The sequence below is a fragment of the Tyto alba genome, unplaced genomic scaffold (assembly GCF_018691265.1).
Source record: "Tyto alba isolate M040663 unplaced genomic scaffold, T.alba_DEE_v4.0 Super-Scaffold_45, whole genome shotgun sequence".
Taxonomy (NCBI): domain Eukaryota; kingdom Metazoa; phylum Chordata; class Aves; order Strigiformes; family Tytonidae; genus Tyto; species Tyto alba.
Window position 1 is genome coordinate 39,089,738 of NW_024881321.1, and position 12,177 is coordinate 39,101,914.

The 12,177-nt window shown below is 46.4% G+C and overlaps 1 protein-coding gene across 3 annotated transcripts in view; it reads left to right on the forward strand.

The window, feature by feature from the left end:
- Positions 1-9,907: 9,907 nt before the first annotated feature.
- The window catches only part of ST6GAL2 (ST6 beta-galactoside alpha-2,6-sialyltransferase 2), a 52,816-nt gene continuing 50,546 nt past the window's right edge, over positions 9,908-12,177 (forward strand). The window contains exons 1-2 of one of the 3 annotated variants that reach the window (XM_042806130.1): positions 10,383-10,421; positions 11,220-11,285. In XM_042806130.1, the coding sequence (XP_042662064.1) occupies positions 11,253-11,285 (33 nt within the window). In that variant the 5' untranslated portion in view covers positions 10,383-10,421; positions 11,220-11,252. Of the gene's footprint in view, positions 9,978-10,344; positions 10,422-11,219; positions 11,286-12,177 lie in introns of those variants that run through there. The other 2 variants (XM_042806131.1, XM_042806132.1) reach the window with 2 other exon arrangements.

Here is a 12,177-nt window from a genome sequence, read left to right on the forward strand (position 1 = left end):
TGTGCTCCGACCCTTGTCTTATTTGCAGTTCTTTTGTACTCTTATTTTCATATATTATGGGGCAGTCAAGCCAAAACCATGTTGTTGTTAGAGCCATGTACAATCAGTTCTTTCTGCTTTGTGAATGTCTACTTTATAAGGCTGTTTGTCAGAGAGACAGAGGACAAATAGGAGAAGCCCATTTTATACTGCTAAAACTAAATTCAGGTCTGATAGAGACATACAAAAGTGTTGCCACAGTTCTTTGAATTAGGTGTTTCATCCTGCCTTTGAGTTTGATTCTGCCTCCGTAGAAAATAATAGCAGACTCCCATTGATCCCAGGGATAGAGAACATGGCTTGACTTCAAAACATCAGCTGAGCAGCTCTCTGGTGAGTGGTGACATTTCTGACTCTCAAACCCTTCATTAGGATGGTATGCTGTAAGAGACTTAAAGAGTTTGCTGGCTTGCTTCATACTTAATAAACTTGCTGTGCAGTCATGATGTTCCTGCTGCTGAGGGAAGTAGCTCATGTATGATATACATACCCACAAATTCCCATCAGGAAGTGCAGATCCTCCATTATAATGCAGGTATATTTACAAGTACTGCTGTCCCATTTGACACTCACTAGGCTTCTCTGTATTCCAACAGGACCTATGTGCTTCTACATTATTTAAATCTCAGTGTGCTCCTGCATCATCTCTGGTGCTAGGTATTTGGGCACATTGCCTTGGTCTTGTAAATGCACCTTGGTCTTACACAGGTGCATGACTTCACTGATAGCAGGTTCTCCCATAGTCCTGAAGCTTGGAGCCACCCTTTTCCCAAACTCTACCCACTGTAGTTTTACTTTGGGTTTATGACTTTCTTCTTCTGGGAGCAGGTGATAGTCGGAGCAAGAGGGCACTGCTGGAGTTGAGGAAAAAATCACTCTTTGTTTTAGTAAATACAAGAAATATATAGATCTAAATGGAATAGGACCATGAACTCAAACTCACATTCACCGTACTTTTTCCTTACCAGTGTGAAGCTTTCTATACCTTTAGATGAAAGCCAAACCTTCCCTTCCCTTCTCTTCCCTCCTAGCTTTCTCTTCCCTTCAGCTTTCACTTCCAGAGTTTTCTCCTCTTTCTCCAAGTGGCTGGTCAACAATCCCAACCTTAGCAGCTCTTCCCACTGACTTGGCCTGTTCAGACTTTGTTAACAGACTCAAACACTTGTCCAGTTATTTCAGGTACAGCAGTCAGTTATTAGCCCAAGAGGATTTCTATGTAATAGAGAGACACAGATGCTCAGCAATTCCCCCTTATTAGGTGTGTGTCACTGCTCCTTTAGTCTTCCTCTGGCGGGCAGATGGGCCAAATGTTCCAAGGTCTGCAATCTGATATAGATATGTATTCATGGTCCCTGACAAGAAACAGAATAAACTTTACATGGAGGCTCTAAATTGATAACATTGTTTGTTGCAAATTTCCCAGATGTTATGATTCAACTGTTTTCACGATGCAGGGAAAAACAGCACTTTCCTTGCAGTCAGAGGAACTCAAGGCTTTCCAATTACGGTCACACACTCAGTCTTATTAGCACAAAATTTAATTTGCGTTAATCAGACTGAGGTGGGTAGAGCGCGAAATTAACTTGACTTTCATTTTGCATTGTACAGTAAACTGACTTGGTGAAATCGCTGTAGAAATCTGAGCTGTGAATGATGGATGAGATGAAAAAAAAACCCAGAGAATAAACAGTGTTGTGTAATCATCACTGTACTAAAAGGGACACAATATTCAATTCAGTTGTTTGGAGAAATGCTTTACTTCCCTGACAAATCAAAGGGCACATTGCCCTCAGCTGCACCCCTATTTTGCCACTGAAGCTGAGAACAGAGTTTGGACCCAAATATTTGTCTTTATCATCCCCTCTATTCTGAGAGCTATATATGCTTGGTTGATCTTGCCAACAATTTTTCAAACTGTTATTTTTGCCAGAAAATTACAGTTTAATGAAAATAGAAACACATTAGTTTCAATGACATTTTCATTCCCAGTTCAAGACTCTTGTTCAAAATCCAGAGGGAAAGAGAAGCATATAGTAGAGGCAAGCCAGAAGCTACAGGGTGTCCAACTGGGATATGGGCTTCAAGTGTCTGCTCCTAGTGAGGAAGAGTAAGAACATACACCTGAAATCTTCCACATCCCAGAGAAGTATGCTGATGACTGGCTCTTCTGGGAGCATGTTTTCCCTTGAACTTACTTGAAAGGCTTCTGTTTCACTTCATTGAAAAACAAAGTCTTGACATTTTATTTTTTTTTTTCCTTCTCTTTTTTCAAACCAGAATTCTATTTTCCAGCCAAGGCTAACATTAATTCCCTTTTCTCCCACCTCTCTGTCTCCTTTCCTGTGTGGTTAAAATAAATGTTCGGGAGATGGAAGCTTCCCTGTGTGTTGGATCCACAACTGCCTCTACCTGAGCCATTTCCTTATAAACAACAGGAAAAATAAAACAATGTTTCTCAAACATTGGCCTCCAACTTTTTCAATAAGATTTTAACACTTTTTCCCACCCCTTGCCATAAACAGAGAGATTTCTGTCTCAGAACGAACTGCAGATTTGAGAACGTTAATGGCACAGCAAGAAAGCTGCAGAAGAGTTTGGAAGATAAAAGGGGCAGGTTTGGGGGGCAGGAGAGGAGGAGGGGGTGGGGAAGAGGGAGAAAGTCATCCATTTCCTTCAACAAGACCATAGAAAACTGAGAAACGGTAAAATTCACTTCTGTGCAAGAAGACCTGGGTGAGACGGGGACTGGGGCAAGAGCATCAGGAAAAGGGATGTGTGCTTACAGCTGCGGTGACAGGTGCCCAAATGCCACCTACCTCCTGACAACAGGACAGTCCTGCTCCTGTTTATACCCAGTGCTATATACAGGAGCAGAATGTGCCCTGCACAAAACGGTCTTAATTATTTTTTTTCCGGTGAAAGAGTAAATTTTATCACCAAGTGGAAAACACTGCTTACTGTTTACTATCTTTAAACTGTGAAATGTGCTGGAAAATAAAGACTTTAATTAAAGTTGTCTTTTCAGTGCCTATTCCTTGCAGAAAAGTGACACCGTTTCAAAACACAGCTTTTCTTGTATGCCTCTATTTACTTTCCCATTTTTCATATAACAGCTTCTATTTAACCAGCTTCAGCAACGTATTTAACATCTTTGCAGATGCAACTGCAACACATTCAAGAGCCTTGCAAAGTAGAATGAAGTTGTATGGCATCTTCCGTGTCTCCAAAAAGGTGGGGAACACAAAATCAACCAGCTTAAAAGTTGTTCTCCCAAATTAACGTCAGAACTCCTGCCCTTATTATTTAAACCAACCAGGTAATGTTTGCTCTGTAAAGTTCTGATCTGAAAATACCAAAGCAAAAGAGGAACAGGTTTTTCCAACTCCTCCTATTAACAGCATAGGGTAAAAATTGCTGACTTGCTTTGTGACAGTAATTGGCTAAAGCTCACATACATTGTTTTTAACTGTCTTTTAAAAATGTATTTGCATATTCAATGTATGATACATAGCCTGGATGCATGCAAATCGCTATTAAACCACACCACTGTTCATATTTCTTTATTTGTCTTAAAGCATTTGCAAAGCATGCATGATGAGAACAGTTTTGCTACACTGATCTATCTGCACTCCCCTGCAGCAGAGATGGGAGTTGGGTTTGGGTTTTTTTCAGGCTATGTACAGCAGAAAGCAAGTTCCCAGTCCAGCTACAAAGTTACGTGAAACAGTGTACTAGCAATAACTAGCTCTGGAGCAATGAATAACCAGCAGCCGAGCTACTCCTGGGAAAGCTCCCTTGCATTTTAAATCAACAAGAAAATGATGACCCATTTTCAAAGTATGAAGTAATTCCTGCCAGAAAGCTAACTGTCTTCGGTGGTTCCTAACCAGGTGAAACCAGTGTACGTGACTTCTGCAAAGCCGCAATCCCACTTCAGGCTATGAATCCTGCCCTCGATCGCGCCTGACCCGAGAGACGCTTCTCTGCCGGCCCTTGGACAGCAAGTGCCCCTGTTTAGTGGCCAGGAGACACTAGGAGGGGCGCTTGCAGTGGGAGAAGGCACTGAGGATGAATTTTTAAGAGCTTTTCAACCAAATGTTACAGGGGAGCAATTTTTGGACCTTTCTGATAAACCCTTGACCCGTGGAGGTGGGGGCTGGCCATGGCGATCGGGACAGCCCGAAGGATCTTCAAGGTCCCTTCAGGTACAGGGGCCCAAAATCAAACCTCCCCCGTGGTCAGCAGGAGGTCGGAGAAGGGGAAGCGGCGGCAAAACAGGAGAGGCCTCTCCTCATCCATGCAGGTGCACAACTTGCTGTGGCATCCTGCGCTGCCTGGCCTGAAATAACGAATTCTGGCCTCACAAGCTGCCCTGGCTTCTCTCCACACAGGCTGGGCTATCACCTGCCTGCAAGGGTTTCAGGGAGTTGCCATCCCAGCAAATAAATATTTCTTCTTTGGAAGGAAGTACCCCACTGTACATTGAGAAAGCTATAATTCTAAAACCAATTTTTCTCTCCATTCTCCTCTCTTGATGATTCAGCAGATGCAGCACATTTTTTTTCTTCAAAAACCTGCTACATAAAAACATGTTTATTTCAGTTAACCTTTCCAACCAAAGAGCCAGCCCACTGCAGCTCATCAATAATCCCTCCATAAATCACAACCCGTGCAGAGTGAAGGCAGAGATTAATTCTAAGTAATTTTGTGTATAAAATTTGCTCCAAAACTCATCTATCTCTAGACATTTATTTACATATACAGAATATCCAGGTTTTGAATTCCAGTGAAATTTTGCACTGACTGATTTTTAATAAAAATGACCTGAAGGCTGCAGATTTCTTTAGCATCATCAACTTCTATTGAAAGGAAGTCGACAAGGAGTCAAGGCACATAGCACTCGATGAGTGCTGCTAATAATATAAATAATAGCAGAGGAAATGGACAGAAGCTTCCAGAACTTCGGCAGAAAAGTGGATAAGTTCATTGCTTGAGTTCATCAAAGCAATCAGCCTTCAGGAACGTTTTACTGCCCATGTCCTTAAGATGCTACAGTCTTTTGCTTGTGAAGATCTTTGCGATCTCGTTAACGTGAAGGACTGAGATTTAAAACGTCTGTGACTTGAACAGTGTGACTCTGCTACTAACATTCGTGCAGTGCCACAGAAACACAGGCTGGAGGATGCCAACTGAGGTTGGTGGGACAGAGCACCGGAGGGGATGGAAGGAAGCTCCCTGCCTGGCTCACACTGAAATCTTCACCCTCTTGCCCACTTGTTTTACAGATGCAGCTGAAGTTCACATTTTTTGAAGCTTGGGGATGATTTCTGCCTGATGTGACAACTGGCAGAAAAATCCAAGCTGAAGAGAACTCAGGCACCTCTGTCTTTTCATTTCAGCTTTTTACTGTTTCTTATGAGTCTGGATCCTTGTTGAGAAGTCACAGAGGTGGGACATGACTTGGCCTGAGTGGCTTTACACGTGCAAGGGAATAAACGGAGAGGTGCCCCTGGTCTGGTTGAAAGTCCGTGCTGTGGACATGAAAGTCTATGCTTCCTTCCTAAGGCAAATATGAGGGAGAAGAAAGCAAAGAACAGGCTGTGACTGCTTACCAGCTTCCACACCTGAGCCAGCACTGAAGGATAAGAATTATTTATTAATACAGGTCAAGTCAGCAGTAAGTTAGCACTTTTCCTCGAGAGGAGAGAAAACTAGAAAGAAATTTTATCCTTCATATCTTTGAGCCCCAGGGCTGCTTCAGAGGTGCTGCAGCTTACACTTGGTGGCAGGCTCCAAACTCGCACCCATTTGCATCTCCTGCTGCACCTTGCTGAGACGCAACGAGCACTAGCGTGCGTCTGGGCCGGCTCTTCAGGCACACATGCAACAGGATACACAATTCTTTCAGAGATGACCTATGCCATGCTGGCAAACACCCTCCCCTTCTTTTTTTTTTTTTTTCCTCCCGTCTGTTCTGTGCAAACAAAAGGAGCTTTTAGAAACACCTTGTACACACACAGCAGTACCCGTCAGCCAGGGTGCGACAAGCCCCGAGAGCCCAGCCAACTGTACGTACCCATCTGAAACTAAACCGCCTCGCCACGGAGCCAGGGAGAATTTCATCAGGACGTTTCTGAAGGGCAAAGCTTGCTTTGGAGAGGAGGCAATTCTACCAATCACCTGCCATGAGACGATATGAGGAAAAGAAACCAGGCCACGCTCTCTCCTAAGGGAGAGCTGTTAACTGAGCTCTGTAGGCTCTGATTCTAAACGCATGTTTGCATCTCAACAGCTACAACGCTGAAACGCATCTGAGGTGTGCAGAAGCCAACAGCAGTAATTCCAGCTTATTCAAAAACTGCTTGATGATTAGAAACAAAAGGCGGGTCATCACTAACGAGAAACACGGCATGGGATGACTGCAGGTCCCTCCGGGTACCCCAGGATGGGAATGCCCGGCCATGGGAGCCTTACCTGGGGGCAGCGTTGCTGAAGAGCTACGAGATTCATTGCCTCCCGAGGTGCTGCAGGGAACAGGCTGCAGCGTGCTCCTTCCTTCCCTGCCCCAAAGAGGGACGGCATGCACCTCCCAGCTGTCTGAGGGTTTGCAGAAAGAGAGCAGTAACCCACCTAACGTGTCCCCTCCAGGACCAATGGCAGAAAACTAACTTGGGGAATCGTGAGAAGTGGGAGATGAACGATCTGCGGGTACCCGGGGCTCACTCATTAACGTAACCTTAAGAGCACCTCTTTTGTTCAAAACCAGAATAGTTCTGAACTAAAATTGCAATTACTTGGATGAAATTCAGCTTTGGCAAAGTCAGTGGAGGAGAATCCCTTTTACATCAGTGGAGCCATATTAGCAAAGAATGTATTTTGAAAAGGTTGAATGGGTCTGTGCCTGGGCTTTAAGGATCTTTGTGTACTGTACCCTGCCATTTTAAATGATGACGACAAAGAGCTGTTGTGTAACTTTTTCCAGAAGAGGCGAAAGCTTTCTCTGTGTCACTGTTTTTAATATACTGTGACTCTTGCTCATAGTAAATTAGGTTATTTATCCCCTTTATTTATATGCATTGCTCTAACACTGTAACAAAACAAAGTGATAGATGCACCTATACCAGTTGTCAAACTCAGTAACAAAGCAACAGCAACTGTGTGTAACTTTACCCTATTGTTATCAATTTATATCAAAGACAAATTCTTCAAGCTGTGAATGCGGGAAAGTAAATTTTTTACCATTCTGGACTTGCCGGCAATTACTTTGTCCTCTGATCTCAAACCCTTCCCCAGGGCTGCTCTGATATCGTGGGGGCCTGATGCTGATCTCACAGACCTTATCCCAATTCACTTTGCTGGTTTCTAGGGAAGCTGTTCTTTATTACACCACTGAAATTGAAGACAGAATCAGGCCAATACAGGATGCAGAGCTCTTTCCATTTGGAGTCTAAGCAAAAAGCAGAATGTCAGAAGCAGAAGCAAACCTTATTGGATTGCAGACTAACTCCACCTGCCTTCTGCAGATAAATTTTACATTTAGATGTGTAGGGCCGACTCCCACTGCAATCAATAAAAATTGTGCTCAACCAGCGTTATTTGTCACCAATCCAACTGTCCATTCTGGAAGTCTTTTGCTGAAAGGAAGCGGAGTCTTCAGGAGCAAGCTCTCCCGATACTGTGTTTAAACTACCTCAGCTTCCCACGTAGAATACCTCACTGCTACCAGCTTCCCTGTAATATTCACTTAATTTATGCTATTCATTCATATTCTATTCCAAATTGAAATTCTATTTCACTGGTACATTAAAAATGAGCCTACTAAAGAACAGCACATTTTAAAATAGTAACAGATGGAAAAGTCCATAGACTTCTACAAATTTAGATTTGTAGTTTAAAATTAATTAAATAAATTCAAAAATTGAGTAAGTGTTATGTACCTTTTACTTTGTTTTTCAAAACATGTGCTTATGGTTTATTGTATGAGCCAGAATATTGTTTTATTGACAGATGTGGCAAGCCTGGGCAAAAAAAAATTACTGGGAAAATATCCGTAACGGCTAACTGAGTTTATAAATTTAGATTTTTGAATGAGTGTTACACAGGACTATCCCTCAAGCAGCAGTGTGCCCACAGAGCCAATCTGTGAGTATATCTACATGGCAGTTCCTTTCAATTGCATTTTTGTTGCCTTTATCACATGCATGTAAGAAAACCCATTTGCATCGTATCGTATTACATTGGTAAATTAGGAAATTTTTTAGGAATTTTTGAAGAAATTAGCTCTAGGTTTAAAATTTGTTTTCACAAAGTCCTGGGCTGGGGGCAAAAATGTTATTTTTATCCACTAATTGCTTTGCAATTCATGAAACTTCTCAGTCAAATGGAATAAGTAAGTGGATGAACTTCTCTGGGATTTACAATCATTTCTTGCTTTTGGCACGGAGTGTTATTTCAACACTCATATTTTTTAAACTGTTAACCTATTCTTGATTGTCTTTTGTCTTCCACATCCTTGTGATGCTACCTCTTAATTTAGCAAGTGGCATCTTTTTTTTTTTTTTTTACTTCAGCACTAATTGTTTTGATTTCGACACTTGTTCCGTAGCTTTGAAGGCATGCCTTTGGCAGGCACGTTGTTCTGATCACCTTACACCTTACAAATACGGGCACAAAGAAGCTACAGTCTCAGGTGCATTTACACAGATGCTTAACTTAGAGCACGGATTCAGCACAATCAAGGTTATCTATCATGGTGCTGATTCTTTGTAAGCGAAGACTTACTTCGACTGTTTGCAAAGTAAACTGCGGCTCGACCCGAACAAAGACGCTAAAATACGCTCGAAGGTATTTTTAGCTGCTCGGTAAGCTGCGAAAGGACAGCAGCGATTGTACTGCCAATATTTCTCTTTCTCTGTGCCGCTGGACGGGCGCTGGGAGCAGGACAGGGGCGATGGGGGCCGTTCGGGTCGGGGGGCGGGGGGGGGGGGACCCCACTGCAGCCCCGGCCGGAGCATCCCTGCGCTCCCTCCTCTCCTTTGTGCTCGCCGATCCAACAGCCTCCCCAGCCGCTTTACGAGCGAGTTAATGCGTTTCTTCTCAGGAGACCTTTAAGCTTAAAATATTTCCTTCATTAACGGAGCCTCATCTTAAAAAAGAGCCGAAGCTGGCTGCGACGCTTCCACGCAGCGTGGGTGCAAGAGCCTCACCAACTCCGGCTCGCGGGGTGGGGAGGGCTGATGAAAGGATCATTGGCTTTAACTTTTCGGACAGGACAGAGGGAGATCTCCCGCGTCCCGGTGCCGGGGTCCCGGTGCCGCTTTCCGCGCTCGGCAGGCCGAGGGTGGGGAGGGGAGGGAAAGGAGGGGGGGGGGGGGGAGGCGAGAGGGCTGCCGGCCCGGCCCCCCCGCCCGCTCACCTCCCACCCTGCCCTCCCGCTTTCAACTTCTCCAGCACAGACCCCCGGCCCCGCCACGCCAACACGGGGAAAGGCGCAGCGTGCCCCCCCCCCCCCCCCTCCCCGCACTGCATCCCCCCCTTCCCCATCCCTCCCCGTCTCCAGCCAGCGCGGGGAAAGGTGCTCCGCCGCCGCTGGCCCCACGCACTCCCTCCCCCCCCCCCCCACTCCACGCAGGGAAGATGCAGGGCTGCCCCCCCCCCAACTCCCTACCCCTGCGGAGGAAGGTGCGGCGTTGCCCCCCCGGCTCCGGGCTGGCCCCCTCCCGCCGCAGCGCCCGCCCCTCCCGCCGGGGCCGCCCCGCCCGCCGCTGCCCTTTCCGAACAATGAGCCGGGACGGCGCGGCACGGCCCCGGGGCAGCCCCGCCATGTCCGCCCGGCCCCGGCCCCGGCCCCGGCCCCAGGCAGGCGGCCCCCCCCCGCCCGGCAGCCCGCTTAATCCCCCCCCTTCCCCGCCGCCGTAGCGCCCGGCTCCGCCTGCGAGGTAATGGGGGCGGGGGCTCCTCCTCCTCTTCCCCCCCCCCCCCCCCAACCATCCCCACCCCGGGTGGGGCCGGGGGGGGGCAGCGGCGGGGGCGGCCGGCGGCTCCCGGGGGGGGTGGGCAGCGCCCGGTGGAAGGAGGGGGGGTGGGTGTGTTTGGGGGGGGGGGGGCGGTGCCGCGCCGCTGCGAGCCGCCCGGTGCCCGTGTGAGCTGCGGGCGCTGGTGCCACGGCGATCCGGCGGGATCCGGGGAAGGGGGGGGGGGGTGGGGGGGTGGGTTGGTTTGGGGGGGGGATCCGGGGTGCCCCTCGCGCTTTGTGCGTGCGGCGGCCGGTCCCATGCGGGGGGAGCGGCGGCGCGGGGGGAGCGGCGAGGCGGAGCGCCCGCCCCGGCCCGGCTGCGGCACCTCGGGGGGCAGGCACCCCGGAGAGCCCTGAGCGCCCCGCGGTATGTGGGGGGCACCCCGGGCCCAGAGCACTTCCCTGTTGGTTTTTGCTTTTGGTTTTGTGGTTTTGGGTTTGGTTGGTTGGGTTTTTTTGTTTTTTTGTCTTTTTTTTTTTTTTTTTGGGGGGGGGGGTGGGAAGGCGAGGGGGTGGGTTTCTACTGTGCAGCGTTCGCTGGGAGGAAAATCCTATACGTGAAGCCATATGGATTCTCGGTGGCATAGCTTAGTGGCTTCTTGGCTTAACAGTTTTCAGGCGGGGAGTATGCAGTGTGTGTTTTTAGTAGGGCTCGCCTGCTCAAGAGAGCTTGAATAGATATGTTTAGAGAAGCAGTGCTTTCCAGGAATTTAAATGAGACCTTTTTTTTGTGGTTGCTTTTCAAGGCTATTCTATTAGTTCTGTATTTGCTTTTGCAGATTGCGCTTATAAATAGTTAGGCAGTTGCATTAGCATGTAAAAATCGATATTGTCAAAGGAAAAAAAAAAAAAAAGGTCTCGGCGAATTTACCTGTAACAAGAAGCGTAGATCACTTTTGTGGTCTGCTTATATATTTTATCAGGAACATTGTCATCTCTAATTCTTTACCATTTGTAGTCTATTCTGCCATGGTAATGTGTTTCAGTTGGTACTAGAAAAAACTTTGATTGGGTTGCTCATTCAAGTAATTTAGTTGAAAACTGCTGGAGTAGGATTTAGTTATTTCTTCATGTGGAGAGAAATGTTAAGTGATAGGCAGGAGGCAGCAGCAAACCTCAAGGTTAAGGTTTATGCTCGTTTTTCAATCTGATTTTCCTTTTTCAGTCTTGCAAACTTTCTGAACTTTAACCCCTTGCAATGAAACTTTCCAGGCGTGGTGTCTGCATCAAGGTAATTTTAATATATATGTCTGTATCTTTTTGTGTTTGGAAAACTCATGCAAAAGTGATTCAGTTGGTTTTGATAGTGGGGGGCTTGTGGATATGGGGAAGGAACTGCTACATTTTTATCTCTTGAAGATGAAGCTCTTGCAGATTTTTTTTTTTTTTTTAAACAGGGGTTTTTATTGTTATTTTAAAGTTGAAATATAGTTTAGAGGTCTTTTTCCTTCATAAGCACTCTCTGATTAAAATACTCTTTGACTGGAAGTCCTGTGGTGGTTACCCACTGGTTTTGTGTGTGTCTTGCAAAGACCAAAAGCTGCGCTACTGGGAAGAGATGTTTTGTTTGTTGCTGAATGAGAAGCCGTGATAAAGGGTCTGGAGGTGAGGTCCTGCCTGTGTGCTCAAACCCGGGGGTATTCGGCACTGATGCTGCAGCTGACAACAGCGGGGTGTCTTGCAGACACCTCTGCTGAAGCAGGCAGGGCTCCGCTTGCCATTTGCTGGGAAAGTGCTGGATTTGAGATCTTGTAAGTGAAGACTTGGAACTGTTTGTAGGCAGAAGGCTTCTGTGATGGAGTTTAGGACCTCTGCAACTCCTGATGTAGTGGTCAGAGAACTCTTTTTCTTCTACAGTTCATCTGGGCAGAGGACAGGATTTCCCAGCATTGTCCGCACTGCACGTGCAGAATTGGAGGATGTATACAAAGTGTTAGAGGTTTGTTGCGAAGTTGCAAACCTCTATGTCTGTGTTTTGCGATGTGTTTTCTACGGAGCAAAGGAAAAGAAAGGCCAAACAATAGGGAAGGTTCTATAAAAACTTTTTATAAAAGGAGCTTAAAGGGATGTTAGGATTGCATCTGTAAACCTTCCAGTGGAAGGACGTTATGGACAAAGTTATA